The sequence below is a fragment of the Asterias amurensis genome, chromosome 5, assembly GCF_032118995.1.
Source record: "Asterias amurensis chromosome 5, ASM3211899v1".
NCBI classification, from domain to species: Eukaryota; Metazoa; Echinodermata; class Asteroidea; order Forcipulatida; family Asteriidae; genus Asterias; species Asterias amurensis.
In genome coordinates, this window is record NC_092652.1 from 11,473,685 (window position 1) to 11,498,802 (window position 25,118).

General features: G+C 39.1%; 1 protein-coding gene across 2 annotated transcripts in view; it reads left to right on the forward strand.

Moving 5' to 3' along the window:
• Window positions 1–24,183, forward strand: part of LOC139937861 (uncharacterized) — a 40,253-nt gene extending 16,070 nt beyond the window's left edge. The window contains exons 2-5 of one of the 2 annotated variants that reach the window (XM_071933219.1): window positions 3,423–3,497; window positions 13,824–17,199; window positions 17,611–18,335; window positions 19,702–24,183. In XM_071933219.1, the coding sequence (XP_071789320.1) occupies window positions 13,908–17,199; window positions 17,611–18,335; window positions 19,702–20,700 (5,016 nt within the window). In that variant the 5' untranslated portion in view covers window positions 3,423–3,497; window positions 13,824–13,907 and the 3' untranslated portion in view covers window positions 20,701–24,183. Of the gene's footprint in view, window positions 1–3,422; window positions 3,498–12,046; window positions 12,157–13,823; window positions 17,200–17,610; window positions 18,336–19,701 lie in introns of those variants that run through there. The other variant, XM_071933220.1, reaches the window with a different exon arrangement.
• The last annotated feature ends 935 nt before the right edge of the window (window positions 24,184–25,118 follow it).

A 25,118-nucleotide genomic window follows, 5' to 3' on the forward strand; every position in this document is an offset into this window, starting at 1 on the left:
CGTTAACGAGAATTTATATTGTTTTACCGTTTTCTCAAAGAGTAAAGCATTTCATGGACTAATATTTCAAGAGAAGTCTTTCACCATTACCTTCTGTAAACCCTGTAAATTATTTGTAAATCTGTGAACTTTTTTTTTTTTTTTCTGTACCGAAAGGGTCCAATGGCTTTAATGTGAGACGATTTTTGTTGCAAAATGTACAATGCAACAGCTACATGTACATCTGAGGCGATTTGTGCAGTAAAAATATCAAGATCAATGAAATTGGCTCAAAGTACACGGGTGCAGATCTGTGTGTTTGTTTTTGTACCATTTGATGACACCGAGGTTGATCGTTTGCATTTGACAAGGTGTTCAATCTTGAAATAGTTTTCAGTAATTTTGAATTGGATCCTCATAGTTTGTGCACATTTATCCAGGCCGCTTTTCTGCCAAAACGCATATAGGTAAAGTTTAGCATGGCTCAAGTGACTTATTTAATAGAATGTCCTTTCAGGCCTGATACTTCATGGAGGCAAGGAAGGCGATAGCCTCTATGGCCCCCTGGTCATTGCCTTGGTGCCCTTGAAATGCTGCAGTATAAATTTACAATTCCCTCATAGGGTCCCCTTTACCAAAGAGAAAATGCCTTGGTGCCCTTGCCCTTTCCAAAAATAAGCATATAGGCATGTCCATCCTCCACGGATTGATGTTTTTTTGCTTAAACCTGTTAGTCACTGTAATGACCTCCATGCCTCAATCAAGTGAAGGTTTTGTGTAACAAGTACATGTAGGTTCCAATCAATTAATTCTGAACAACACAAGTACATATCCTTCAATCAAGGCAGTGCTTACAGTGGATACCCTCATTATGCAATCGGACTCCAGAGCTAGAATAGTTTGTGTTGACATGTTGACCCTGTGAGGTAAAGTGACAGACCCCTCCCCTGGGGGAGAGTACTGTTGTGGGTGTCTACATACCTTAAGGACTTTGTTGTAACAACAGCTGATGCTACAACAACCATGTGTTGATGGATCCACTGGTGGGGTCCTAGGGTCCAGACAACTTTAAAGGCATAAAGGCAGTAGTAATTACTCAAAATAATTATTAGCATAAAACCTCACTTCACTTGGTAACAAGTAATGGGGAGAGGTTGGTAGTATAAAACATTTTTGAGAAACGGCTCCCTCTGAAGTGGTGTAGTTTTCAAGAAAGAAGTAATTTTCCACGAATTTGATTTCGAAACCTCAGATTTAGAATTTGAGGTCACGAAATCAAGCATCTGAAAGCATGCAACTTCTTGTGACTAGGGTGTTTTTTCTTTCATTATTATCTCGCATCTTCGACGACCAATTGAGCTCAAGTTTTCACAGGTTTGTTATTTTATGCATACACAATGTATGTTGAGATACACTAAGTGAGAAGACTGGTCTTCGACAATTACCAATAGTTTCCACTGCCTTTAAAGGTACTGGTACAGGATTTGTATAAGGAGGGATAAAATACATTTATTGCTTTAAAACTGAAAGCTTACTCATTTGTCTTATGGATTTTCCCCTAAATTCAAGCAATGTTTACAACTACACTGTACATTGGATGCACAGTTATACACATGTACATTGAAGGCTACATATGGGGGTTGTTTTTTTATTGAAGTGAAGAAAACATGAAGACATGTGAGCTGGACTTCTTTATTCCAGCAATGGCTACATGTACATGATGTACAGTTAATGTAGGCACACAGTGGTTTTTTTTCTCCAAGTAAAACAAATTTAAAAGATGGACTTCCAAATGTTTCTCTCAATAGCAACATGAATCATGGATGGATTTAAGGTAGCGTCTTTAAGTGTTGTAAAGTGCCATCCTCATCCGGTGTGTCAGTGTTATTAAAAGACACTATGACATTGGGCATAAGTCCAAAAAGCATTTTGTCAATCTTTTTTAAATCTCCAGATTGGCGAATCTCCAGGAAGCAACATCCACATCCCTTGGAGGTTTCCAGAATGTTTGTTTAGAATAGATTGTTTGTTTAAAGGCACTGGACACTATTGGTGGGCCCCTATTTACTCAAAAAAATTGTTGACATCAAAACTTGCTTGGTAATGAGCAATGGAGAGGCAGGGCTGTTGATGAAACATTGTGAGAAACGGCTCCCTCTGAAGTAACGTAGTTTCTTAGAAAGAGGTTATTTCTTACTGAAATGTTAAAACACGTCAGGCCTGAAGCCTGTTTTATCTGAAATCCACAAAGTGTGTGCAACAAGGGTGTTTTTTGTATTCATTGATTTGTTGCACTGCTTTGATGACCAGTTTTAGCCCAAGTTTTGACATGTTTGTTAAATGTTATTTAATTCATGTTCAAATACACTAAGTGAGAATATTGATCTTTTACAATTGGTGCCTTTAAACCTATAGTACAGTACTTGTATCAAGGAAATTGGCACAAAGTGCACGGGCTGAAGATCTATGTGTTGTCTTTCCTACCATTGATGGCGCCGAGGTTGTCGTTTGCATTTTGACAAATTGTTCAATCTTGAAGTAGTTTTCAGTAATTGTGAAATGGATTCTTATAGTTTGTGCACATTTATCTAAATAGAAGGCTCTACACACACCTAGTTATTTCTCTTTTGTTAGTGAATGTTTCAGTGTCTTGAGCTCCACTAAGTGTCGGATTTGATCGCTGTAAGACGCCAATATTACCATGTTGTTGTACTTCTAACAGGCTTTTCTCCAGAAGAGTAGACGATCAGAGCATACTGGTCGAAACTTCCTTCCCGAACCACCCCAACTCATTTAGAGATTATCATTATACTGGTGTTACCGTGAACCTTACAAGGCCTCTATCATATTTCCACCTTGCCAAGTTTAAAATCCTACTTTAACAGGACACAAAAAATCTTAAAGGACCCAACCCTATTTTAACACATTGTGAGGATGTTGCATTTGCTAAATGCACGTGTCACCCATCCATAATGCCACTTGTTTAAACATTGTAGGCAGCCTGTGGGAAGAGAGTTTTAGAATCATCTGTTTGTGTTTGCCTCATTTTGTGTTTTTACAGAGGCTGTTCTTTTCCGAAGGAAAACATTGACTCTTTGCTTTCGCTTGAGTTAATCTGAGTTTAATGTTTTAGAGCACATCGATTTAGCCTTGTCTGTTTTTTGTTTGTTTTGTTTTATTAAAAATTTCCGTAGGTACTGTGTGAACAAAAATGGCATGTTGTAGTTTCCACTCATCCCCAAATCCAGGGTTGGCCAGCCGGATTTTTGTTGAAAATTACTCCCAATTTTTTCCAATTTAATTTGTTTCACATAATAGTGCTGCAGGTTAACAAATTTAAATCTAAGTTTAGGTCAGATCTGCCAAGAAAACACATGTACTTGTTTCATTAGCGATTTGTTAAAAAAACTTATTGATTTTTCTTCTTTTCTTATTCTTTTTAGACATGAAGCAGAGTTTTACTAAAAGGTATCAAAAGCAGAGACTTCCAGTGATGATGCAGCAGAATGTCCTAAAAGGTAACAGTAATCTCCAAAATTGATGATCTCATTTTACTCAGAGTTCTGCTAATTGATTTTCTGGCGTTGGCCATGCCAAGATCTGATGACTAATTTTTTTCGTCCATACTTTTATGGGGCAATTAAGGTCCGGATAACAAATTAAGTTTAACCAAAGATCCAGGCTGCAAATTTGTTCAGCAAATTATGTGATTTATTTTTTGAAGTGTAAGATATGCCATCTCTGAGAGCAAACATTAATCTGATGTGGTGTCTAGTCATTTTTCTTGTAATACAAACAATGACCAGGGCCAAACTTTAGAGAGCTGTTTAACGGCCAATTTTGTTCTTACTGAACAAGTTTCAATTTCATACAAGTAGCTCTGCTAACCATAAGCACATGAAAAAGCATGCTAACAATCCGGTGCTCAGTACTGTATGCAAATGAATGACGCTACAAAGGCAAATTCATGGTGAATGCGCAAGCTGGCCGCCTAATTTTCTTGCTGACAGTGACATGTATGGGTGTGAAACTGCAACTTTTCCCGCTATTGTTAGCCTGAAAGTTTGCTTATTGTGAAGTAAAAGCAGTGCTATGAAATGAGAGCTGAAAAAAATAGTAATTAAAAGTGTTCTGCTAAACAAAATTAAGCAGGAAAACAGTCACATCTATGTGACTTGCTGTTTTGGCTGATAAACACACGCTGGTACAAATCATTTGTTTGTACTTGGCTACTTTTTGTGATTTGCGTCACTGTTGGAATATTTTTCTGACAACATTTTGTAGTAAAAGTGATGTCAATGGGTATGCATGCAATTGACCAGCTAAGATGATGAATTTGTTGAACCGCAAACGGTGGTAATGATACTTTTATTTTATTGCACCATTGTACCCACTCTTATTGTTCATCAACCACTAGTTTTACCATGTTCATACTGGACTATATGGGATTTGAGGCGTTTCATGTGAGGTATCAATAAATATTTGGTTTGCTGTAACACCATGTGTATGAATCTACTTGCTAGGTAGATACATGTTATTTTGAGAAGTTGTCTTGCTTTAAACTACAACTGCGGAGTAGCATTACGGAATTCAGGAGACTTTTTTTTGTACTTCTCAGTTCTGAAATTGAAAAGAACTGTCATGATTTTGAACTACTACCATAATTGGCTGGACTTCTACTTTTAAGCTTAGTGGATCGAGGTGACTTCTCGTTATAAACTTCACTTGGAATGAGTTCTTAATTGGTTCCAACGTTTCGACAAGCTTACTCTCATCATCGTTAGGCGATACTGAAAATCAATTTAGCCCCTTTCAAAATAAAACTTATTTGGTCCCTACAGAACTTGTAAACAACCACCACACTGTTGCTTTAATTCCTCTGTCAACGTCACTTAGATGTATTCTATAGCTGTGAGCCATGCTTATTTAGAAAAATAACCATTTTGAAAAAAAATAATCTTGGTGGGCAGCACATTCCTACCAGTGTCCATATCAAGGGTTATAGGCCTTGTCAATAGCTGTAGAATGTACCTTGTTGTCAAATAACTCTTTGACGCCATACCAACTCAATCTTTTGTAACAACAACTCCCCAAATTCCAGTAATTCCAAAGACTCATTGGTCCAGTAATTATTTCCTCTCCCATTGCAATATAATATCCATACATGTGCTGTCAATTAGAGAGAAAAATGACACTGCAGTGCCCCATCAAGGCCGGTCAGTATGTGTGATATTATATCAACACTACAGGATTCAATTGCTTTCAACGCGCTGTCAATCTTTTTTTAAAGGCAATTTTTAAACTTGTTTTTCTGTGCTTTTTTTACAATCTGTTTGGAAAAGGAGAATTTTGGGAACAAATTTTTTCAAAAAATCATCAATACACATCTTTCTCCTCGTTTGATGTACTTTATCAATCTTCTCTCTTTAATCCCAAATATAAACAAACGTAATTGAGGCTGGGGGAAAAATAGTATGGATTCTTTTAGCTGTCGGGAAATTGTGAAAGTATGATTGCTGTACACACAGGGTCTAGACAGAGTTTGTAGCAGCGTGGTTAAAGGGCAAGGTATGCATTTGGAAATTACTCAAAACAAATATTAACTTAAAAACTGACTTGCTAATGAGCACTGGAGAGCTGTTGATGGTATAAAAAAGTGTGAGAAACGGCTCCCTCTGATTTTGAGAAAGTTCTCACTAAAATAATAAAATACTTGTAAGCGCACAAATTCGTCCAACAAGGGTGCTGTTTTTCTCATAATTTTCTCGCAACTTCGATGACCAATTTTGCTCAAATTTTCACAGGCTTGTTATTTTACGCTTATGTTGGGGTACATGTACACCGAGTGAGAAGACTGGTCTTTGACAGCTACCAAATGTGTACCTTCCCTTTAAGCAAAACAAAATTATGCTAACCAGAATAAAGTTACCAGTCAAAATACCATATCCCATGTAAATTTGCGCCTGGTATACTGGTTATTTCTGCTAAGCACAAACGTTCTAAGCCTATGAAATTGGGCCTAGGGCATTAAAGGCCATTGGCCCTCCGTGTAAGTTCAAGTAAAACTTTGTAAAAGTAATGTCAAGAAAGGCTTGTAAACCAGTAAGCTGATCCTCTCTGGCTTAAATAGGGTGCAACGTTAAGTAAGACCTGTGTAAGGATCTACATGTGTAGACTTAACCATAAGCTCTGAACTTTCCAGACTTTCCTCTTTGACTGTCCTCCTGCTTTATCTGAAAGGAACAGTTTCTTGATAGTTAAAGGCAGTGGACACTATTGGCAATTGTCAATTACTAGCGAAGACAGTTGGTGTATCTCAACATATGCATAAAATAACAAACCTGTGAAAATTTGAGCTCAATTGGTCATCGAACTTGCGAGATAATATTGAAAGAAAAAAACACACTTGTCACACAAAGTTGTGTGCGTGTAGGTGGTTGATTTCGTGAGCTCAAATTCTAAATCTGAGGTCTCAAAATCAAATTTGTGGAAAATTACCTCTTTCTCAAAAACTATGTCACTTCAGAGGGAGCCGTTTCTCACAATGTTTTATATTATATAACTGACGTACAGATCCTTGTCATTTGATTGGTGGAACATACTTCACGTGACATTCACTATTACTCCCATTCCACCGGCGATCAAAAAGACCTATTCGCCCATGGGGAATAGCATTTCCCATTCAACAGTTAGGATCATCCTTGTTCCCAATGTTTTTTTAGCGGTACAGCGCCGCTGCTAAAACAAAGGAGCACCTGTGCAAAAGGTTGTGATCCGTGTCAGTTATATAAAACAAATATTGAGTGGCTTTAATTCGTGGAATGGAAGGAATATTAACGCTCGGTAAAATTTGGACCGTTCCATTTCATTCGGCTTCGCCACGGGCAATGGAACAGTCTAAATTTACCTCCCATATAATATTCCTCCCATTCCACTCTGAGCCACTCAATATTAGTATACTATCATCCTCTCCCCATTACTCGTCACCAAGAGAGGTTTTATGCTAATAATTATTTTGAGTAATTACCAATAGTGTCAACTGCCTTTAAAGGCACTGGACACCTTTGGTGCATTGTAAGTCAAAGCCAGTATTCTCACTCGGTGAATCCCAAATGCATTTAAGATAACCAATCTGTGAAAATTTTGACTCAATCGGTCCTCAGAGTTGCAAGAAAATTAAAGGGAGAAAAACCCTTGTTGCGCAATTTGTGTGCTTTCAGATGTAATAAAAGGCTTTAGGTCTGAATTTGAGACCTCAGTGGTCCCGGTTTTCAAATATTTTAGTGAGAAATTACCTCTTTCTCAAAAACTATGTTACAGAGGGAGCCGTTTCTCACATTATTGTATACTATCAACAGCTCTCTGTTGCTTGTACCAAGTAAGTTTTTATGCTAAAAATTATTTTGATTAGTAACCAATAGTGTCCAATGCCTTTAGGAAGCTGACCAGATAGGGGTATTGATTGGGGTTTAGGGGTGTAGGATGGACACAATGTCAGGGGAAGAGGGGAGGCGGGAGGAGGGCGGGTCTTTGGGTGCATTCTTTCACAAATGAAGCGACCCCCAAACTAATCTCTTCCGGGGACGTAGTTCCCCTCCTTAAGGATTTCCACACTGGGCCCAATTTCCACCTTTAATCCTGGGCGGTAAAAGTTGAGTGTTTTAAAGTGCTTGTAATGGGATGTGATTGCATGGAAGAAGACTGGCTTGAGGAGGTGTTGTCATGAAACTGTCCAATAGGCTTACTGTACTCACTGATATTTCTCTTCAAACTGTACTCTGTGTTAAGGCTGGATTTCAATCATGAACGATTTGATGTGTACAATATCTAACTTCGTGAGCCTCTTTATTACCGTCTTTGTATAATGAACAGTCTTTCGGATAAAAAGTACACCTCTTTTTTTCAAGGTTGTTACCAAAGTATGACGACTACCTTAAATGGCAGTGGACACTATTGGTAATTATTCACAATATTCATTAGCATAAAACCTTACTTGGTAACGAGTAATGAGGCGAGGTTGATAGTATAAAACATTGTGAGAAATGGCTCCCTCTGAAGTGACATAGTTCTGAGAAAGAAGTTATTTTTCCATAAATTTGATCTTGAGACCTCAGAATTAAAATTTCAGGTCTCGAAATCAAGCATCTGAAAGCACACAACTTCCTGTGACAATGGTGTTATTGTCTTTCATAGTCAACTCGCAACTTGACGACAAATTGAGCTCAAATTTTCACAGGTTAGTTATTTAACATGGGTTTAGTTGTTATGGAAGGTATAGTGTCCTTTTATTACTTGTTACCAGATAAAATTCATTAAGTTTTACCATGGTTTGACTTATATAACAACGTTATACATGTATGTGCATGTTGTGTGTGGGTTGTACACTGTATTGACACATGTGTTGTTAGATTTGTATAATGTATTTTGAACATCACATTACAAGTGCGCATTTTGTCAGTCATCCGTGCTCTGTGATCAGAGAGTACCATTTTTTTGTATGCATAAAGTATGCATTGCATACATGTAGACTTGGCATTTGCAAATTTGTCAGTACTATTGTGGAACGAGGTCCACATACAGGCAGGTGTACATACTAATGCTAGTTTCCCTTGCTTTGGGAAATTAAAATGCAGTCCATGTACATGTAGTACATTTAGATCATCCCTTCTCTTATGTGTTCATTGTACAAGGCATAAATTTTCTTTTGTGTCCTCGAAAGTTACGATTCAATGCACTTGTTAAATAATCCTATTTAAATTGAATAATTGTATATATATGTTTAATACTACAATGCACATCACAAATGTGATAATATACACAGTCCATCATTTGGAACAAACATTCATAAATACCTACGACAGTTTATCCATTCTGATTGGTCGAGAGGGCATCACGAGGTGTTGTTTGAACGGATGGTATAACACCAGTAAACAGTGTTATAACATGGGCGTGACATGCGCGCTTGTAAATCTTTGGACATTTTGAAAAAGTACCCGAATCCTTTAACAGATGTTCAAGGCGCAGCAGAGCGACGTAAACAAAACAATATATCCAGTGCAAGTTGATCTAGTGAATGTTAACACCATTTTAAAACAAATGCAAAAGAAAGTTCAGCAAAACCAATCTCTTTATGACTTAAGAATTTTCAATAAAATCAAAATGGTCATAATCCATCTATCCTGTTTCCCTTTAAATTTGGCCCATTTCCAATTGTGGTAGGACTGTCAGTGAATTTGTTTTCATAGGCCTACTTGTACTTCAAGATCGCCAGGGTCTTGTTTTTAAACAAGGAAGTTCTTTATCAGCCCTTGGATACATGTGCGTATTTAGTGACATCAAAGATTGAATCTTTATCCAAAGAAAGCTTGAGGTCAGCGAACAATTGAAATCATGTTGCTTATAATAATAAAGGGTGTGTTTCATATCATGCGTGGGACATCCTAAATCATTAATTGGTTTTTCCTGCCAATTTCTATGAATAAAAAAAAGAGTGCTGTACGAGAATAGAGTTCTACTCTGTATTTGATCAAACCTTACCTTGTGGGAGAAGTTTGTTATTTTGTGGGTTGTTAAATTCTTCTGGTGTGTGAGTTTTCACAATGACAACTCTCTCCAGGGGAATATATTTGTTTTGACTTTTTTGTTGTGATGGGGGGTTGGGCAGTTCATCTGTGAGTCCATGCAGACACTGAACAATTGAATTTGTTTAGATTAGTTAGCAGTGAACAATGTGTGTTTATTGACATTGTTTACAAAGTTCAAGGGTAGTGGAGTATTGTCCGTTCAGCTGATGGGCCTTTGTGTTTAGCAATGTAATTGGAAAAGCTGTCACAACAAACAGCAGGGGGGTGTAGTGAACTAAGTTTTAGCCCTTATTGTATGAACGTACATGAAGTTAGTTTACTATCAATGATGTTCTGAGGGTTCACTGTTCACTGTATGCCTCTGATGCCTTCACATTGTAAGCTACACGTACAAGATACACTACAGGGCAATAGAGATATTTCTTGTATATTTGTACAATTGAAAAGTTGGGGACACAATCATCATTGACACCAAATGTAAGTTCTGTTTGTTTATTAGTTATGTTCATAGAGAACAGTTCTGCAATTATTTGGAAGTATATGTTATTGTTCCATGTACGTATTGTGTAAAATAGACAACAACAAACTTTAGATGATGTTTTGCTTTTAAATCCATTGGGTTTTTGGGGTTTTTTTTGGGGGGGGGGGAGGGTTTATTGAATTTTTCCCCCATGTTTTGGTCGTCAGTTTAGGAAAGAAATTTTTGTTTCCATAAAAATGTGAAGGTGTTTCACTAAGGAAACAAAAGGTTACAATTCTTACATGGCCGTTTAAAGCCGACAGGGTCGAATTGCCGTGTAGCCCGAGCCGAAGGTGAGGGTCTTTAACGCACGGCAACGACCCTGCAAGGTTTTATATTCTGCCATTTAATCTCTTGCATCTTTATGAGGAGTCCTTTGAAGCAACTTACAGTAAACCCCCTAACCCCAACAACAACCAACACAACCCTTTGATTTAATTTTAGTTGAAGCACAACTTTGTTATCGTTAACTTCACACTAAGGTCCCATTGATCATAGACTATAGGCCTACACATAGCAAACAAGTGGCATACAAGGGTGAAGCGACAGCTTTTCTTCCCCAACCTGTATGAAAGAACAGACAAAAGGCAGACAGTATATCATAAAATGGGTGTTTACAATAATTATATATAATGTAGAGTTGTCACAGATGTTGTGTCTGAAGGCAAGTTGTTGCTGGCATCCCCCCCCCCCCCTCCCAAATAATCCCCCATTCACCGCTGTTCAGAGCTCTACATCGAGTGCCAAATAGTTTTGCGCATGCGCGAGATTTTCAGAAAGTCCAACATTAGATAAATTATTCACAGCAGTGACCCCATCGCTGTTTTGTGCATGTTTCTATGACTTTAACGATGAGTTTTGTTGGCGTTTGTGAGTAAAATTGAATTTCCCTGATATTAAAACAATGTTTGTTGTAGAGGAAAATTATTATTCTATCAAATTATTCCGTTTATATAGCAGGAAACCCTCTGGATTAATTAAAATCAGTGGGATTCCACCAACGTTTTTCTGACACGGCCCACATGTTTCACATACAAACTAAACAAACGCATACAATGCACAATGTTTATAACAGTTTGCACACGTCACAAAAAGCGACAATTGCCCAATGCTTGTGTACATTACTCTTGATAAAAATGCTTCACCAGAGCGTCGTCATGTGTTACAAAAATAAACAGGGAATTGTTTTCAAAGGGTTTGCTCTCTCAATTTTGAGTGGAAAACATTAGTTGTTATATATTTCTTACGTGTGAGGTCTATTTCTCAACAAGAAAATTCACATAATGTAGATTTTGAAGGATCAATTCGACTCAAAATCCGACCATCGCAACTAACTTCATTGCATATTCATGTTTAGTTTTCCATCTTGGCTTTTAATTGGTCAAAAATCGCGATGACCCCAGATCGTTTTCAACGGTTGAAAGGCTATGTTTTGTTAAAGATTTTGACTCAAGAGAGCGCTCGTCAACAACTTCGCACATGCGCAAAACTAACTGTCAGCGAGTAAGCAGCGGTGCATTGCTATGTGTCATTAAAGTCAACAACATTATCATTGCAGGGGAACAAAACATGACATACTTTATAGTCTGATTACCTCAGTGGTATTTTCCCCCCAGTCTACCATTCTTGACCTTTGCCTTTTACACTGAGGTATCAACTTCAATATTGACAAGCGCTGTTATGGCTACATGTGTTTTGTTTACTCTGAAGTTTTCCATCAGCTTATCAGAGTTATAAGTAAACATGTCAATTGGATTTAGGTTTAACTGTCACTGTACAGATTATTGGAAAAGAGATGGTTTTATTATTATTTTATTTTTATGGAGATCACCAGGATGTTGATTGTTTAGTTATGACGTATTGTCAAATAAAAACATTATATCCAATACATGGGTTAGACACTTATCTATCATAAGACATCCTGGATTAGTACGACTTATTATCAACATTTAGTCAGAATCAATGAATCGGCATTTCAGCAGAAATGTTCCAACTGAGCAGATGTTTGTGCTTTGACTTCAGTTTTGACAGTTTGGTGGAAACATTCGGTTGTACTGCAGTTGTTCATATCTGGTAGGATTGGGCTTTCTGGTTGAAAGGAACTGGACACTGTTGGTAACTACTCAAAATAATTGTTATAAAATCTTACTTGGTAATGAGCCAAGGAGAGTTGTTAATAACTAGTGTAAAATTTGTGAGAAACAGCTCCCTCTGAAATAACGTCATTTTTTTAGAAAGAGGTAATATCTCAAATATTAAAAGACTTCAAGCCTGAAGCCTTATATTAGTCATCTGAAAGAACACAAACGTGTGCAACAAGGTTTTTTTTCTGTTATTATTCTCTTGCAACTGTGATGATTTGTTATTTTATGCGTATGTAGAGATACACCAAGTGAAAATACTGGTCTTTGACAAATTACCAAATGTGTCCAGCGCCTTTAGACACCAGTGGATCCCCATTAAACTGTCAACTACACAAGTGTAGTATGAGGCTATGTTTGTTTTACCTGTACAAATGTAGGTCTTCCCTAAGTGTAGGCACTATATGTACACGCCTACACATATCTATAGTTGGGCAGTTTAGCTTGGGAATTATTTCGGGAAATTGCGCCTTTGATGATGTGGAGTTTAGTACACAGTGAGACTGTGTCATGACAATAAATAGCTGGCTACACAATAGGGCCACTCACAGATTTATCTTTTGAATTAAGTACTAGGTAGAACAACAAGTAATTTTGTTGAAATTTTCAAAACGTACCTCTACCTTTATTTCATGTAAGTTTAACCCTTTATCTTCCAGTACGCGCTAATCAACCAATCAGGTGCTCGAAATGGAGGGCGGTATAAAAATCTATATATGACTTCCAGTGTTATTATTGCACAGTGCGTATTGTGAGTGTCAATGCATCACCCTCCGCATACGGACAGTGCAAAAATTTACCTTCTATACTTTGTGCGCGTGCATGCTGTTCGTCACAAAATAACGTTTTGAAATTTTAAACTTTGCACGTTGCACGTAAGACTGGAAAATAAATTTGTTATAACATGCTTGTTATAAAATATAGCACGTCTGTGTCCCATATCCAACTCTGCCTTGGCCTCGTTGGATATGGGAGGCAGAAGCGCTACATGTATATTTTTCTGATTCCACCCGCGCTTGTGTGATAACTTACTTGTATAATATCTTCCTCATGACGTATTATACTGTGTGCTAAATTCCATCACACAATCCCATCACCTGCATATAGCTGCCATATTATTATTGTTTCCACATTTGTGCGCTTGGATCTTGTTGCTATAACCTCATTTTATGATATTGTTATTTTTGTGTTGGTTTAGCCTCATTTGGTTTCCACTCAGGAATTCAGGAAATGTTAATACTCAGCGCAAATAATGTGGAAGTTATTATTTTGAATATATACAGCCAACACCTTCTGTTTTGCATGTATTCTGCATACAGTGGTTTGTGTTTTGGTTTGCAGTAACACCATGTGTATATGTATCTTCTTCGCTGGGTAGATAATGTTCTTTTGTGCCTTTATCTTGCTATATATTTATTCCCAAAAGAACATAATCGATCCAGCCAGTAGATTACATGTGGTGTTACATGTACCACAAATTATAAATGTACGTTGATACCTCGACATGCAAGCAGCCTCAAATCATATATTTAGTGGTTTCTTTTAATTGTGTTTTGAAAAGTAGTAAAGAATCCCCTTTTTCTCTTTGTGTTTTTACAGTGACTTCTGTGCATTCCTGAGAGGGGCAGAGAGAGTATTTCTGTTTGGAAGGATCAGTTACTCGCCGCTTGCCCTTTCCCCACCATGAAAGAGGACACCAAGCCCAGCAACATTGCCTGCTCCTCCTTTGTGCCACACAGGTTCAAAGCAACACAGTGCGGCCGCTGCTTCAAATCACACGCCCAGCACAGGCAGTTCATGAAGGCGAACAAAAACAACTACGTCAAAATTATGGAACTTCGTTCGAACCAAAACGCAGAATCATCATCGGACGAGGACGCAGCATCACAGAAAACTGTTCTGGTGAACGGAAGGAATATTGAAGACAGTGGTGGTGGAATTACAACGGATTACTACACTGCGAAAAGTATGATAAAAACAGAACAGACGAGGCAGCAAGTTGATGAAACTGACGCAAAACCACGACGCCATATCACTAAAAAATCCGTCACCCGTAGAAACAGGGAGGCCGTGGCGAGACGATCGGCACGTGAGAATGTTGTGAAGCTAAACATTCCTATTGAACAACCTGAAATAAATGATTTAAGTGTCACAATGGACGTGAACAAAAACAAGGAAAGTAATGGTTATAACTCTGCGTCCGATAACGGAATGTTGGATGATGATAGTGGCGCGATGGACGTGTTTAGAAACAACAAGAACGGGAATCACATTGTGGAAGAAACTCATCAAGATTCCAGTGGTAGCGCCGGTCTGCAGTATCTTAAGGCATTCAGGGCTTCTCGCAAGTCATCTATTCCAGTCCCGAAACATTTGGGAAGCAAGGACCCAAGGTATGATGCTGCAAGACTTCAAGAATTTCAAGAAGTTGCAAAGAACCTTCGTCATGTGTCTAATGCGACGGTTGGTTTGTCTGAAATGAATGGAAACCATGAGGCTGTAAGTAGACATGTGTCAGCACCCTGCAGCGATTCTTTAAGTCCAAGACTTAATCAGCAGGATTTGGAGGAACGGCAGAGAATGATGGAAGCCAAGTCTTCAGAGACACTCGCCAATACGGCATTCCAAACCTTTTCCTCTCACGGTAAACATGGTACGTTGCCAAGAAATCTAGGCATGTCGGTTTCTAGACCATCACTGCTGCAGGGGGGCAGCAAACACCAACGGCAAACGTCAGATCCTGATATCTACCAGTCAACCGAACGAGAGGAGATTCAGGTGGTTACAATGCCTTCGACAGAATCGCCCAACAGTCGGCAGGTCTCGTCCAAGAAACAGGTTGTCACCAGCAAGATCAGCTCGGAGATATTCTTTGGTGCCAGCGGAGACTCAAAGTTGAAAAGCCCAAAGACCACTGCTAATTCAGAATCCTCCTTTCAGTCCTTCTTGGATCTGACTGACAAACCTGTGGTGATTGTTGCTGCCGATGGGAGCGTATCTCACTACAGAGGCTCTGCAGAGACTTCTTCTGAGAGCTTTGAAGACCGACGAGGGAAAAGGCCCTCTAATTTGAAGAATCTTGCCAAACCCTACAAGGTTGTGGATGTATCGCAAAAACCTCCAGTACTCTCGCCAGAAGAGTCCTCTGTCTCCCCACAGCTGCCCATGAGCCCATCACCAAGGTATAGGTCACACGAAGAGGACTTGAACATCCAATTGGGGCAGTCGCCAGTTTCCGATGTCAAAATGAGATCTAAAGACCCCCTCGGAAAGTTCCCCAAAAGAAACGTTGTTCTTGTGGATGGAATTTATTCCGTGAAAGACGGTGTGCAGTTTAGTTCGGAAGACACATCTGTAACACAAACAGAACACAAGGACATCTTATCTCCTCTGAGCAACGATGGTGATTCGACGCTGTCTTTTCCGATTCTCCTGTCCGAAAGTGAATCATCCGATCTCTGCGATAAGAGGCGAAACTCAAATTCGTCAAACTACAAAGTCCCTATTTTCATCGGCCATAAGAACTACGATAATGTTGGGACAGTGCTGTCAGACAGGGATCTTTCCTCGAGTGATCTATCGAAGGATAAATCAAAACCAAACGGAGGTGAATACTTGACTCCGATGCCTCAAAAGAAAGAGAACGATAAAGAGACGCCACCTGTGCCGCCAGTCAGAACAAGCTCTGAAATCCAAGAACACGCAACCGATAAAACATCAGCCTCAAGTACACCAAAGAAATATCCTAAAAAACCAAGAAGAATTCCCGGTAACAAAGAACCAAATTCGAACAACTCACAGTCAAGCTCAGATTCCCGCTGGCGGTCGAAGACACATCCACTGCCGGTCGATCCCATTTATGCAAAGATTAACTTGGAAACTAAGAAGTCCAACTCCTCTGTCACCAGGTCAAACACTGACGTTGGTAGATCTAAGCAGAAGCGTTTGGCCCCAATGCCTCCTAACGGTGAAAGCCAAGATAACGTTAACTCTGTACCAGATAGCCTCCCCCGTGGCACTCCACCACCACCCCCAGGTCGAGGCTCTCCTGATGTATCTCCAAGTAAACCGGGGAAGCCTCTAGCTCCTTCACCACCAACAGAAGGCTACCTCGGTATCATTTATGAGTCACTGAGCGGAGACCCTATTCGTCCAGGTACAATAACCACTCCAGCCGTCTCAATGAGTCCATCTAAGCCACATCCAGTACCTGCTAATAGAGTCCAAACCCCTACCAAACAAGAATCTGGTGCTACACACGGTAGAGCCCTGTCGCCACACAGACGAACATCCACCAAGCCAAAAGGACAAACCCCTACAAAAGAGCCAAAATCCATGACTGAATCCAAGGTGCTTACCTCGCCTCCTAGAGAAGTTTCCTCTCCACTCAGAGCAATGTCTCCTCCAATTCCCTGTAGTCCAAATGGAGTTGCACTCTTACCCGACAGCTCTCCATTCCAAGGCAGTCCAAACGGTAAAGAGTCAAAATCAAAACGCTCAAAGCTACCTTGGAAACGGAAAAAGAGACGAGACAATCGCGGAAGTCCAGAGAGGGAGTTTGACTCAACGCAGGTTGAGAAGTGGCTAGAGAAGGTCCATCAACAGAACATGGAAGAAGACGCGCAGCGGCACTCCATGGACCGTCTGGATGTTATCAATGCCTACCGTGGTGAATCGACTGCCTTCATCAACCAGTTTGATCTTCAGACTCCAAGCTCAAGCACCTCACCAGAGCAAACTGGTGAAGACTCGGACGGCTCGGGTATCAAGTCTCATCACAACTCGTCCAGTAAACGAAGAGCTCCCAAGCCGCCCTCTGGGGGAAGGCCAGCAAGTTGGATGGAAGGGACTCAAGATTCTTCCCTCGGAGGTTCAACAGAAAATGTTCATGTCCTGAAGAAGTCTTACTCCTTGTCACCCCAAAGTAGGAGGAGAGTAAATGACAGCAACAACTTGGTACAATATGAAAATATTGGTAAGTACACAGTGGTTCTGGTTTCCACCTTTTCTTCACCTTTTATTTCTTTGTTACTTTGCCTGGCACGTAACTTTTGCATCAAATTCAAATTCAAATGAATGAGGCACACTAAAAAGGGAGGATTTCTGTGGGGAAAAAGAAAAGGCAAAGACAAAAAAGTATTAGTCATTTCCTTCTGTACTTTCAGACCATGGGGTTGAATGGTCTGGAGAATCCCTATCCACAGTTTGTCTCTAGTCAGACGAACAGTCTCTCTGTGGTGCTGTAGTTTGTGACAGTCTTGAAGTAAACTGATTTTCAAAATATTTTGTGTATGGAACTTTTTGTTTTCCTTTTATATCAAGACATTTGTGCATCAGAAAGGAATTTACAGATGAACGTACTCATTTGTATTGAATTTTTTTCCAGGTGTGCTGAGAAAGAAAAAGAGCGCACCACCAAAGCCCGAGCGTCGGCGCCGCAACATGACCACAGGCTTCGAGGATCTACACTCACAAAGACAGTCACTCTCCATGGAACTGCCAACCCTGACGCGACAAGCGTCCTCAGACCCTGACCTAACGTCTACCATATACGAGACTCTTATCCGTGAGCAGCCGAGTACCTCATCAGGTGTTCCGCTCAAGTCAGCTCTGAAGAGTCCTGGTTCCTTCGAAACAAAGACAGACGCCGACGCCAACGCTCATCCAAAGCGACCCGTTCGGATCATTGCTCCTGAAAAGCATGAGCCTGGTCCACAGGAACCTGATTCCGTCAATGTCTACAGCAACATTGAGATAGTGCAAAGAGGACTTGGAGCGTCAAATGCAAAGTCGTCCATTTCATCAGTGATCTTCACGACCGATGCTGAAACCCAGTGTGCGATTGTTGCACCAGTGGAGACGGCTGTGGTACTGGGAAGTAAGGCTGAGGATCTCGATGCGTTTGAGAGCATCTTCACGATGAACAGAGCAGCACTGACGAGGTTAGCTACTGCAGCACCGCGTTGGGGCAGAGTGAAGTGGGATGACTCGAGCAGAAGACCTTGGGACAACGTGGGCGGGAGTGTGAATCAAGCTTGCTGTACAGTGTCTGGTGGAGCTTTCTTTAGATTCGTCGCATTGGAGAAAGAGTCTGAAGCAACTGCTGTCATGGTGAGTGTCATGAATGTAAATTGCTCTTTAATAGGGTTTGGGTACTTTTTGTGTGACACAAAACACATAAATACACAGATTTACATTAAACTTACACAATTTAAAGGGAAGGTACACTTTGGTAGTTACTCAAAACCAATATGAACTTAAAAACTGACTTGGTAACGAGCATTGGAGAGCTGTAGATAGTATAAAACATTGTGGGAAACAACTCCCTCTAAAGTAACAGAGTTTTTGAGAAAGGTAATTTCTCACTAACATAATAAAAGACTTCTGAAAGCACACAAATTCGTCCACAAGGGTGTTTTTTCTTTCATCATTTTTTCGCAACTTTGGTGACCGATTGAGCCCAAATTTTCACAGGCTTGTTATTTTAAGCTTATGATGGGATACACCAAGGGAGAAGACTGGTCTTTGACAATTCCCAAACGTGTACCTTCCCTTTAAAGATAATGCTAGTAGAAGAAAGCTTTCCTGAAAATATTACTTGCTGCAAAGGTGCTGAAGTTTTTGTAAAATTAATGAGTAAAACAGTTTCACAAAAATAATTCTTGTCTCAGTGGAACCATGATTATTTTTCTGATGTTCTGATTTGCGCAACTCTCCTAAAAACATTAGTCTGTGATTTTCACTTTCTTTCTTTTTTCTCTAACAAAAATTGGAGATAAATGAAGCTGAGACTTCTACAGTTAAATTAAATTACATACTGCATATCTTTATTCATAGTGAGTAGAGATTTAATGTCATGGCCAAAAACTTGATCACAAATGTATCAAAACCCTTTAAATGCAAACTTTACATTTCTTTTTACCATCCACTTGTTTTATTAGGAGACATACGCCTTTTGGCGACAGTTATTTTTTTAACTTTTATGCTCTCCTGGGCACCCCACTGTTGGTTTACTTTGTTTTCTTAAATATTTTTAATGTATGTATATGTGCTTGTAAATGTGATTGCCCGAATAAATATTACTAAATATTACTGTAATCTTATAAAAATGCGATCTATGTGTACAATAAAACTAAGATGTGAAAATTTTATTTTAAAAGGTGGTCACGAAATATATCCATAGCAAATATGTCCACGCAGGAAGAATAATCCCTTATAGTAATACACAATCTGAGAAATGTAACTGACAGTAACGCTTCTCAGATTCAAATTTTGACATAAAAACTGATATACTTTGTACACATCCAGGTTTACGTCAAGCTGAAATAGGCTTCTATTCAAAAGTTTGTATTGCCATTAGTTTTAAGAGTCTTGAGTGATTACAAATATATACCTTCCCTTTAAACGATAAACTTCGGCATTTTTTTTTTTTTTTTTAAATTAATTAAACATCAACCATTTTATCTCAATCTCTTAGATTGGTTTGGACACCAACAGAGCATTAGACCTTCTTCATACAGCCCAGTGCAGTCAGGCCATCTCACCACATCCCAACATCTTCAACATATCCCATGCATCTCTCGAGTCCATCCCCTCTCACATGCTCCAAACCACAAACGGCCAATCAAAAGACTCCTCCCTAAATAGCAGCCACACAGATGACAGGATAGAGAGTGCCGTCATCATGACTGACAGGGTCCCCGTCACCAACGTCATGAGTTACGTGAACCACAACAAAGAGCTTCATGAGTACCTACCGGAGAAGTACGAGCACAGTGTAGCATTGCTCCTTCTGCAGTTACTAAACGGACTCCACCATTTACAGTTACACCGAGTGTGCTTAGCGAGTTTGAAGTTGGAGCATTTACTTCTTGTAGACTCTAGCTTACCCGGAGGCGGGTCTGTATTGGTGATCAATCACGTCATATCTCATCTCCAGTGTGACATTGCTGATGAAAGCTCACCGTCGTCCCATGATATGTACTCCACCCCATTGAAACTCTCGGAGAAGATCGCCGAGTTCAACCTCGGTATTCTCGTGTATGAGTTCCTCCACCAGCCGAACCCGTTCGCCATCAAGACGAGTTTGATAACGCAGTCGTACGAGCCACACAACTTGCCAGCCATTCCAACGAGATCTAAATACTCCCAGGGACTGACCAAACTCGCCAGAGGGCTTCTGAGAAAGAATCCCTCGGAGCGGCTCACCACGAATCAGGCCATAGGTATGCTGCAGTGCTTACTGTGGGGCCCTCCAGCAGACTTAATGGATGATGTTGACTCACAGGACCAGAACTTACGGAGATGGTTGGTGACGGAGCAAGCTCGTCAAGTCACAAACGTCTCTTCTTACTGCATTCCTGGCTCAGGTGATAGGGAAGGAGGGTTTGGTCTCACAGACCAGCTTCATTGTCAGTTTCTTAGTGACACCTCTGTTCAGGGTCTTCTGGAGAACATGCTAATCCTAAGTCAATGAGCAAGTTGGGGTGTTAACCATAGACCCTTTTAGAATCCATGGCTTGGCTTTTTGCTCCATTCTCTTGTCTGAAGCCCTGAGCATGTACGCAAAGCATGCGAAACTGTCAAAACAACTGCAGGGCTAAGCTTGCCAGAGGTGAATCTGGAGCCGAAGCCATGGTTTGATAGGGTCCTCAGTAAATTTTCTGTATAAATCACAGATGCGTAGTCTTTGTTTCACTCTAACGCATTTAGTTGATTTATTCAACAAATATGGCAACCTTGACGAGGATTCACAGAGAAAAAAAGGTACTGGCCCATAACAAAAAAATACTTGCATAGTACCTATAGTGCAATAGTAATCAATCTTAATCTAACTATTTCATTGGCAAAAACTTACCATTTGCCGTTAAACCAACTTTTTGTGTCATTGCACAAAACCCAAATTTAGGAATTAGGTGAGTGGTTGAAGACATCTAATCGAAGGTCCAACATGGTGGTATGTTTTTCAGCATTATTTAGCGGTTCTAAAATGAAAAATGAAAAAAATGAAAAAATTAAAAACGGTTATTTGTTTATGGACCTTGGAGATATTTCACAAGAATGAACATTTTTCGTCTCGGATGAGTCAATTGCAAATTTATGATATCTAGATTTTCTGGGCATTTGACTTTGTATGAGGTAATTAAACTGCAAGAGTTCTGTCATAAATTTCAGCTGCACCATAATTATCAGATCCTTTACGGTTGTGTTTGCCATCACTCAAATGACACATTTCTGCTTCACTCTGCACTACTCAAAGTGGCAGTATGTAAGCATGATCTATTTATAAGTTCATGTAGTTTGGCACTACATGCACGGATTATTTAACACTCTGTACTGGGATGCTTTTAAATAATGCTTTGTGTATTATGGTTCAAACTAGGTCTCCCGAAGTGATCCTTGGCGCGTTCTATTTTCCCGATTAAGGCGAAGCAGAGGAAAAATAGACCTGTCGTCAATTGGAGCATACTGACCAAAATGCTGACCATTAAAATTTATATGATGGTAACAGTGGAGATGAAGTCCTTTTAATGCTGTGGCCATTTTGGTTGGTTTCCTTGTACATGTAGACTAGGGCCCAATTTCATAGAGTTGCTTCAGCAGCAAATATTGCTAAAAAAATTTACGCTAAGCAGAAATGAGCAGGATACCAATTACAAATTAAGCATGTGACATGGTATTTCAGTAGTCACTGTTCTGGTAAGCATACAATGTAAATGTGTTGTGCGTAGCTACTTTCTGTGCTTAAAGACTCTGGACACAATTTGTAATCATCAAAGACCAATCTTTCTCAGTTAGTGTATCTCATAACAAACATGTGAAAATTTGAGCTCAGTCAGTCGTCGAAGTTGCGAGATAATAATAAAAGAAAAAGTACCCTTCCAGTTGTGTTCTTTCAGATGCTTGATTTGGAGACCTTAAATTCTAACTCTGAGGTTTCGAAATCAAATCTGTGGCAAATACTTCTTTCTCGAAAACTACGTCTTTTCAGAGGGAGCCGTTTCTCACAATGTTTTATACTATCAACAGCTCCCCATTACTCGTTACCAAGTAAAGGTTTTAGGCTAGTAGTTATTTTGAGTAATTACCAATAGTGTCCACTACGTTAAAGCAGCTCTATGAAATTTGGCCCTTTACTCCATTTGTACTGGTAATAATATAGCCTCATTTTCCCCTAAAGGGTTACACTATCTGAACGTCGGCTCAGGACTGTAAGGTCGATTGATTATTAGAAGTATGAAATTGCAATTAACGACATTATAGTGGTGAGACGACAAGAATATATCTGACTATTCCGGATAGATCAGACAATCTGATTAGTGGAGGCTTGAGATATTGGAGGGACAGAACCAATCATTGCCGTTGTGACTGTAGTAGTGGAACCAAATCCATTTTAATTTTTTTGCAAACAAAATAGATCAAACCAACCCCCTTGTGGACCGCATGCCTGGTAACCCATTAAAGGCTACCCTGACCAACAGGAAACTGTGTGTCAAAAAGCAAAAAGCTGACCTCCGATTATGAATCATTTTGTCATGAAATACTCCAGTGACCTTGTAGTTGGGTAAACGTGATTGCTGGGAATCATCATATAGTTTTGTTTATGTCAATCTTTAGTGAAGCTGTGACCTACTTTATGTGCTCCCCCCCCCCCCCCTCCCCTTTCGCAAAGCCAGTACGAGGCCGTAGCCGCTAATCTGGGCCCAATTTCAAAGAGCTGCTTAACAGCCCATTTTGTGATTACTGTGCGATTTCCATTTCATAGAGCTGCTAAACCACAAGCACACAAAAAGGCGTGCTATTCTTTCGGTGCTTACTGTATGGAAATGAATAACGTAACAATGTAAATCCATGATGAATGCTCAAGGTGATCGCCTCTTTTTCTTGATAACATATGAAATCTGCTTATGCTTAAGCAATTTTTTTCTGCTACAGTAAGCACAAATAATTGCTTATCGGAAAGCTATGAAACTGTGCCCTATTAGGCAGAAAATGCTGCTGGCAAGAAATGAGTGTGGCACTGATGGCATAGTTAAACCTCATGAAATGTTGGCTGCTAGCCTGTTTTTGCTAACAGCAGTATTTTTCTATGCTTAGCAAGATTTTTGTGCTTACAGGCTTTATGTGGCCCTGTATGCTCTGATGTAAGACACTTATGTTAAAGTGTACAAGTTACTTTATTAGTTACAGGAAGCCATTGTGTGATTTGTTTAACGTCTTTTTTGGCTTTCATCTTTTGTCATAAAATTTGTAACATTTTTTCTTGAAAAATTGTGTTGTTTTTAAAATAAAAAACATCTTATTTTCCCTGTCTGTCGTTTGAGGAAATTTGCACCAGAAATTGTACAAGCATTTTATTTTTATCTTAAAAGCAGTAACTAAAAGCAGTAGAATTTGTTTTATGTTTTGGTTCTTGGAGTTTTTGTTTTGAAGTTTTGTTTTTGGTTTATTGTGTAGATTTTTTAGCATTTGCCTGTTGGCAATGTTTTATATAATTTGTTTTTTAAAGGTTTTGTCTCAAAGACGTTTTTATATAGTGTGCAGGGTATACTAAGTTAAAAGGTTAAAGGGGCTTGTTTGATCATTTTAAGTGATGTTTTAAAAGCATCCAAATTTGTGTGGTAGTTTTTGAAATACTGTTCGAAAACGTTAAGAGAATAGAACTGCTATGTCTATTTTGACTGTGCCATTGTCATTATGATGAAGAATATATGTGAAATAGTTTTATTATGTATGCTTTAAAAGTTTAGCCATGTATATTTGCAATGTTTTACTCTAGCTGTGTTCTGTGCGTATATGAAATGCTAAATTATTAATTTGTACAATTGCATATTATATATATATATGTATTTATGTTTTATTGCAAGATTTGTTCTGTATTGTTCGCGCCATAAAGCATTTTGTAATGTCAGTCTTGTGTATTTTCATGCAGAGTAAAACCGTCTTAAAAGTTTGATCAAAAGAATTTGAATTGTTTGTTTGAACTTTTGTTGTATGATTGGTTTTAATTGTTTATTTATTAAAGGAACACGTTGCCTTGGATCGGACGAGTTAGTCTATACAAAGCGTTTGTAACCGTTTGTTAAGAAATGCATATGGTTAGAAAGATTTTGCCTCTAAATTGCTTGGTTTTCCTTTTACCTCGTCGACAAACACGGTCAGCCATTTATGAGAGTCAAATTTTGAACTCCCATAAATGGCCGACCGTGTTAGTTCGCAAAGTAAAAGGAAAACCACGCAATTTAGAGGCAAAATTGTGTAGATCATTGTATTCTACTTTTACAACATCTTTCTAACCATATGCATTTTATAACAAACGGTTACAAACGCTTCTCAGAGACTAACTCGACCGAATCTAAGGCAACGTGTTCCTTTAATAATATTAATTGCGGCTTCTTATATAGCGCACATGTCCATCACCCAGTGGCGCTTATGGCGCTGTAACATACAGTATTTCCTGCTTGATGTGGGAGTGCGTTTGAATTATGAGACCTAATTCTGATAGCATCGTGTAATGTTTTACAAGGTGCTGTGGCGCAATTTGCTGCCGATCAGTCTCGTTTCGATATAAAGTGCACAGGTTTTGTTTACATGCGTTACAGAACCACAGGCCTTTTTATGTTATTTATTTTATTACTTATAAATATTTGAAACCAAAATAATTACAAGGACAGTGATCATAAATGTTTAAATCATTAATTATCATTATATAAAAAATATAAATAATTAAATTTAAGCAGACAAACATTAAAAATCAAAATTACTTATGTAAATTTACAACAAAAATACTACTAGGCTAAGAATTGTTTTCCCTTTTATTAAAACGAGAAAATAGAATTAGCTGTTGCAAACAACTTACCAACCAAATGGACCGAGAGTATAAATGCAAAAAAT